Source organism: Solanum dulcamara, chromosome 1 (genome assembly GCF_947179165.1).
Source record: "Solanum dulcamara chromosome 1, daSolDulc1.2, whole genome shotgun sequence".
NCBI classification, from domain to species: Eukaryota; Viridiplantae; Streptophyta; class Magnoliopsida; order Solanales; family Solanaceae; genus Solanum; species Solanum dulcamara.
In genome coordinates this window covers 78017812-78025271 of record NC_077237.1, presented here as the reverse complement: position 1 = coordinate 78025271, position 7460 = coordinate 78017812, and the positions used below count along the sequence as shown (strand labels likewise).

Sequence of the window (7460 nt, the reverse complement as noted above, 5' to 3'; positions counted from 1 at the left end):
GACTAAACACTACAGGCTCAATTCGGTCCAAGACCATTAGATTTTTTTTGCTTTCTTTCCTTTTCTTTTTCATATTTCCTTTGCGGTGTTGATTTTTTTAAGAAAATAAAAATTATTTTGCTATTGTTTAATAAAATAAAAAATATCCTCTCATTTTTTCAAAAAAAATTTCATGGATTTTTTTTCATCTATCAATATTGTATAAATAGTGTAAAAACATGTATATATATAAACAATCATGTAGTGTATATGTAATGTATCGATTTTTTCTAAATAGTTATGCAATGTATTGATATTGTATAAATAGTTATGTAGTGTATATGTAATGTATATATAATGTATCAATATTGTATAAATTGTGTATAAATATGTATCAATATTGTATAAATGATATATAAACATGTAAAAACATCTGAAATATTTTTGGCTCTTTTTCATTTTGTTTACAACTAAATAGAAAAAATGCAATGTCTAATTTAATTGTAAACAAAAGTGCCGAATGGTCATAATTAGCCGTATATTTAATTGTGTCCAACACTCACATTAGCGGTTCTGTGAGAGCAAGACGTCCTATTAGGACTAGGGATACCTTCGATTTTATGTTTGTTTGACTATCATGTCTTCAAACCCTATATCGGAAAAATATCAATGCTTTCTGTTTATATTTTGTTTACTTTGAATACTCTTTTCTTGTTTTGCCCTGTTTACTATGTTGAATAATTACCATGCTTATTATTTCAGGTAGGGGTGTACATGGATCGGGTTGGTTCGGATTTTTTATAAATCAAACCAAACTATTTGTGTCGGGTTATTAAATCTATAAACCAAACCAAACCAATAAAGTCGGGTTTTTCGATATTAATTTTTCTCGGATTTTTCGAGTTTTTTTGGGTTATTCCGGTTTTTTCGGGTTTTTCGGATTTCCATAGTATCTAATAAAAAACAAAGACCGGTGATTCTTAAAAAGAATTCTAGTACAAAATATCAATATATAAGATGGAGGCAGAACACTGTTTGAAGTTTTAACTTTATAAGATGAACTTTTTTTTTTGTATATTATTTAGATGAGTTTCTCAAGTCCAAATCTAAATGTAAGAAAGAAAAAACAATTATGAAAAATTTTAAAAAAATATTTATAAATTACATTTTAATAAATATTTTTATGTATAACATAATTTAAGAGTAGTATATCTATAATCGGGTCGGTTTGGGTTTGGTTTGACTTTTTTTAGTTAAAACCAAACCAAACCTATAATGGTCGGTTTTTTTTTCCAAACACCAAACCAAGTCAAACCAAACCACTAGTCGGGTTTTTTTTCCGGCTTGGTTCGGTTTGTCGGTTTGGTGCGGTTTATCAGTTTGCCCTGTACAACCCTAATTTCAGGTTATACTTTCTGATGCAAATGTTCTAAAATTATGTCCTATCTTCGACTCCAAAGAAGTCTTCCCCAAATACACGCCATTGTCTCTAAAATTATGATCACGGAGGTGAAGAATAAGAAGATGGGATATTATAAATTTTGATTTATAATTAATTAAATTGTAATCAATAGTTCTGTTTAAAAAAATTATTTAAATTATTTAATTAAAATTTTATTAAAAAACAAGTCATTTTTGGATCCAAAGGTGGATGACAAAAGCATTTTAGGTCCAATAGATAGACGGAGAGCATTTTTGTATCATTTTCAGTAATTCGAGTACATTTTAGATCCTTTTTTGATTTTTTAGGAGAATATTTTTTATCGTACCAAACACACCCTAAGGGGAAGGAGAATAAATAACAAGGAAAACTAAGTGCAGCGTCGAAGGTTTTTTTTGGTTGTTGTTCAGAACTTCACTATTGCCTACAAGCTGACCTACCAATACTACCAGAATCATTAAAAAAGGAAATAATTTACCAATTATGTGGCCATTTCAAAGGAAATTGCTAGGTCAAGAATAATGATTACACTATGCAAACAAAAGCTTTTTAAGGAATCAAGCTAACAACAACAACCCAGTGAAATTCCACAACGTGAGGTTTGGAGAGGGTAAAGTATCCGCAAACCTTATTCCTATCAAGATAAAACGGCTATTTTCGAGAGAACCTCGGCTCAAAAGTGAGGAATCAAGCTAAGTAGTACTTAATAATCATCTAAGTAGAAGTTTACATATAAATCATTACTTGCAGTATTTGAATTTATTTTTCAATCCATGCCAAATTTTGCACCAAATATAGCAAAATTTGGTGCAAAGTTGCTCCAATCCATGCCAAATTTTGCACCAAATTTGATGCTACACTATTCATCACATCAATTGTCCTTTATTATTATTTTATTATACCATACTTTTAATTAAATATTATATAAATTGGTATGTTTTAATTAAAACACTTTATTAGTTTTATGTAATATTTTTATAATATTAATTTTAGATTAAAATTTTAATTTTTTTTATATATTATTTTCCTTTACTTGAATTTTTTTGAAATTAAATTTATGTTAATTCTACTATAAATTTGAATTGGATATAAATACAATTAACCTTGACAAAAATTAAATATGTAAAAATATAAATTGGCGAATATATTAACTTCATATATTATAATGCACAACATGATAATTGAGGATGAGCGTTATCTTAACGCACCAATTCAAGATGCTTTAGATGGGTCAACTTCGACCGTAGAAATGACAGTAGATGAAAATTACCGATTTCAATAATTCCTTGCTCGACATAAAAAAATTAAGGATAAAGAAACTCATTTTGAACTACGTAATACATTAATAGGGCATTTATGGGAGCACTGTAGTGATCTTGAAAGTTGAATATTCATGTAGAACTTAAAAATAAAATTTTCAATTGTGTAATATTTATTTAATTAGATTTCGTTAATAATTTCACTTTTATTTGTGTTATCCATTATTATGTATAATATGTAATATTTGCTAGCAATTTACATTATTTAAAAAATTATGATATAAAATAATTTTATATTAAACGACTATAATTTGAAACAATATGAAAATTATATATAGTGAATGCTTTTTTGAAAGAATTTTATTTTATGAAATAAAAAAATATAAATGAAATAAGAAATAATAATATAATAATAAAGAGAAAAAATATTCTTTTTTGTATAAAATTTGGCGCAGTGGATTGGAGTTGTTTTGCACCAAATTTGGTGCAAAATTTGGTACTAGGGTTGGAGATGCCCTTACTTTTTGTTAGTCATTTCAAAAAGCATGTTTCTTTTCCCTTTTGGCGATTCTTTTTAATTTCAATTTTTTTATATGACATGTTTAAAATTATAAAATTCAAAAGTCATTTTTATTTTTTTAAATTCCTTGTCTACTCAAAATCAAAAAAAAATTAAAATGGAGAGAATATGTCATTTTCAATAGTCCTACATATACTTGCTAAATAAAAAAATTATTCTTTCTTACTCTATCAACAACTTTATCCCCTCTTCCTTAAAATGGCCATGCTAACCAGCACGAACAACCATATAATCAAATTGACTATATTACCCACCCAAAATGACAAGAATGTCTCAAAAGACTCAATATTAACAAATTGGGCACAATGGTCATTTGAAAAAGAATATAGCCCCCCCCCCCCCACCAATCCTATGAAGCTGGCAACAAATAGGACCAGAAAGTTGGTTGTCTTGGCTTAGAAGCCAAGGGAAGTTGGACACAAACTTGACTGCAATAGAAAGTTACACAAAAGTTGTTTCTTGGGAATTATGTTTTTGTTGCACAAGGATTTCTCTTACATGTTCCATCGTGTTTGCTCAGCCTCTGGTGTTTATTTTTCTTCCATCTTCTGTTTTTCTGTTTATTGGTGCACCACATTGTTCAGGTATGCTTTACTTGCTCTCAACGTATTAAACATGCTAAACTATAGGAATTCTAACAAGGATATTTTCAAAAAGAATTTAAGAATGCTATATTTGAATTTTCACTTTTTTTCGAGTTTTGAACTATCATGTATTTTGATTAACTATCTAACTATCACCAACTATTTATCAAAACACATGTCAAAGTTGACTAGACCAAATACAACCACCAAAAGGCGCGTGACAATTTAATTTGCCCATAAGTTTTTTTCCACATGACAGCGGACTCATTAATTTTGATACGTGTTTTGATAAATAGTTAGTGATAGTTCACATAGAAAACTTGCAAAAAAATGATTCTTCAGCTGTGTTCTTGACCATTATCTCTTCTTGAAAGTGCCTTCTTGATCTTCCTTTTGGATTTGTCTGCTTCGATTTTGTTAACATGAATCACAACATGTTTTAGGGAAAAAGATGGCGTCCCTTGTACCAGAAGTACTGATTAAGCTTCTACAGAGTATGAATTCCAATGTAAAAGTCCGCGGGGAGTATAGATCAGTTCTTTTACAAGTTATCAGCATTGTCCCTGCCTTGAGTGGTTCAGAACTGTGGCCAAACCACGGATTCTTTATTAAAGTCTCCGATTCTTCTCATTCGACTTATGTTACACTGTCAAAAGAAGACAATGAGTTCATTTTGAACAACAAATTGCAACTTGGCCAGTTCTTCTATGTTGACAAAATGGAGGCTGGAACACCCGTCCCAGTCTTAGTTGGAGTGAGGCCAATTCCAGGGCGACATCCATTTGTTGGCAACCCAAAGGATCTGATGCAAATGTTGGAACAATCTGAGGTCCCTGATCAGGAAAATAATACTACTGGTCCAAAGTTGAACGAATTGCCTGAAACAAAAAAGGAGAATGAGAAGAAGAAGAAATTTGTTATCAAAGAGGAGAAGGCGGTTGTTGCATCCAGGTATATGCAAGGTGTGTCAAACCAGAACGTAAAGATTGGTGGAAATGATCAAGGTACTGGTGCAAAAGGCGTCGAAAATGAGGGTAACGGAGCAGATCACAAGGTTGTAACTTTGAAAGGGAAACAACCAGAGGTTAAATGTCAGGTATGATGATCCTGCATCACATATTATTCATCGGAACTACATTTAACTTGTAATTAATAAAAGCTTCCATTTTTAGTCGCTCCTGTATTCCAGGACCAAAATTACTCTCATAAGATGAGGTATCAAATAGTCTGACATAAATTTTGCTAAATTTGCGAAACTTGTATTCCAGGACCAAAAGCTCTATTAGTTGAAAGTTGAATCTGTGTGCATCAGAACTGAAATTTTGCTGTTTCTTGGAGAGTTAATAGTCAAAAGCACACTTGAAGTGTTACATTTTGCAAGTTCCTTATCTGAATTATCATGGACTATTTATCAAAACACATCTCAAGTTCTCAACAATTAGTTGTTCCCTTTTCCTACCTGAAATATCACCATCGTTCAGGGAGGAAAGGGGAACAAATGATAGTTGAAATGTGTTCTGATAAATAGTTGGTGATAGTTCGGATAGAAAAAGTGAACACTTGATAGTTCAGGTAGAAAATTCTCAAAAAGGTGAAACTTCAGGTGTGTTTTTGACCATTATTTCTTTTATGAACGATCAACTTATATGGAAGGGGAAAACAAATACTTGTATGATGCGCTTTCTTCTATAGAACAAGTTTGCTGATGAGATTTTCTGTTTTTGAATTTCAGACACGTCCTACAACTCCTTCTCGAAGTCGTTCTGATGCATTTTCTCCAAACTCAGATGTCAATTTTCTTAATAGCAGGGAGCTTTTGACAACTCCAAGGTTTTCAACTATAAAACGCACTAGCAACAAACTAGAAAACATTAGAGACAACGATCCATTTTCTGAAACACTCATACCCTGGTCCTCACTACCAGCCAGCCTCGCAAAGCCAAGGAAGGTACACTTGTTTCTTCGCATTCTCCTTTACTAATTCATGCCATTGTTTTTCATGATAATGCAGCAAATGAAAAAGAAAGAGTCGTATGATTAAATGATGTAAAGAAGACGTCGATGACTCATTTGAAAATCAACATGATCCAAATGTACTTATGTTTGTTTTTCTCGTCATTATAATAAGGGGATCCTTAGAAGGAAAAAGTTAGCTTCTTTAATAGCAGCAGAAGCTCAAGAAGAAGCATTGACAGCAACCAATCTTCTTCATTGCTTCAGGTAAGTACAACGTTAACTCAGTCGTAACATGTCATGGTGCAAAATCAACAAGGTTGTTTCACATCGGGTTATATGCCTTCAATTTTTGTTCTTTTCAGCATGTTTGCTGAACTATGCTCATCTGCATCACCAGAGAGCCCTCATCTCAATTTGTCCAAATTTTTCACACTCAACCAGCTCATGGATCAACCGAATACCACTAAGATAAATGAACAAATCCTTGATAACTTTGCTTCAAAATCATCTTTACAAGACAAGGAGAAATCAGGCACGAAGATATGTTCCTTGAATGTTAAAAACACCCCCAAGTCTTTGATTGAAGTTTCCGTGGTTGAAAAGGTAGAATGGGCAAAAGGAGACGGTTCCAAAGGCATAAGGGAGTTAAGAGATGTTCTGTTTAATGAAATGCAATCCTGGTTTCTTAAATTCATGGAAGAAGCACTTGATGTTGGCTTCCAATTGAATGAACAAGAATACAAAAAGAAAGCACGCGCTGTACAACAAACGGATACAAACAATCAAATTGCGCTCACATTGTCACAACTTAAACATGCCAATGAGTTGTTGGACAAGCTAAAGAGTAAATCAACTTTGAATAAAGATGTTGCCGAGACTGTTGATAGATTGAAGCAAAAACTCTACGCGTGTTTACTTCTTCATGTTGATTCAGCTGCTTCAGCTCTTGGAAAATCAAGTTCCTAAAGTTTCTATTTCATGATAAAATTATGCTTTTGTATGAAGCTATTTAAAGATTATCACTTAACAGTAACTAATCAGCTCATTTGAGAAAAATGTAAACTTAATTGTTTCAATGTAGCTGTCTAGCTACCTGCATTGCTTGTTGTCTAGCCTTGATTTAATATGATTTCGATTTCCAACATTAGGTGTAAATGTCGGTTATTAGTGACTAATAACATGACATTTGTACCAATAACGATATTTTTTCCAAATGTCCGTGTTATGACTTCTGCCACTAAATGTCGTTGCTTTTATGACATCTGCAAGAAAATGTTGTTGCTTTTATGATTTTGTTCTTAAATGTCAAAAAAATCTTTTTTTTCCCGAATTTTTTTCAAATGTCACTGAATAAATGTCGTTGTATTTCTACTTTCTTGTAGTGGTCGTACTTATATGTAGTGACATATGCAGGAATTTAGCCAGGAAGTTTACTTCAAATCCTACGGAACGTGATATTTCTCTTCTTAGATCAAATTAAAATAAAATAGATTTATTTAGTAACTTTCAGAGCAATGAGAATTTGATGCTTGTGAATTAAAGAAAGTAGGATGTCAATCACAATCATATGTAATTAAATTCAATCGATCAGTAATTATTATATGAACTTCAGTCATTTTTATCTGAGGTTCATACACATATTGCTAAAGTTTAATTAATTT

At 31.6% G+C, this 7460-nt stretch overlaps 1 protein-coding gene across 1 annotated transcript; it reads left to right on the top strand.

Annotated features, from left to right (window-relative positions):
- Window positions 1–3671: 3671 nt before the first annotated feature.
- LOC129889085 (uncharacterized) lies at window positions 3672–7020 on the top strand. Its single transcript, XM_055964217.1, has 5 exons — window positions 3672–3843; window positions 4287–4939; window positions 5576–5791; window positions 5972–6063; window positions 6162–7020. The coding sequence occupies exons 2-5, from the start codon at window positions 4295–4297 to the stop codon at window positions 6763–6765; spliced, it is 1557 nt and encodes a 518-aa protein (XP_055820192.1). The 5' UTR covers window positions 3672–3843; window positions 4287–4294; the 3' UTR covers window positions 6766–7020.
- Window positions 7021–7460: the final 440 nt, after the last annotated feature.

What these genes read in the sequence shown, in the direction of transcription:
- LOC129889085 (XM_055964217.1), top strand. Translation starts at nt 4,295, where the DNA reads ATGGCGTCCCTTGTACCAGAAGTACTGATTAAGCTTCTACAGAGTATG. An exon ending in AACCAGAGGTTAAATGTCAG is followed by an intron (nt 4,940 to 5,575) that starts GTATGATGATCC and finishes TTTGAATTTCAG; the next exon opens with ACACGTCCTACAACTCCTTC. An exon ending in AATCTTCTTCATTGCTTCAG is followed by an intron (nt 6,064 to 6,161) that starts GTAAGTACAACG and finishes TGTTCTTTTCAG; the next exon opens with CATGTTTGCTGAACTATGCT.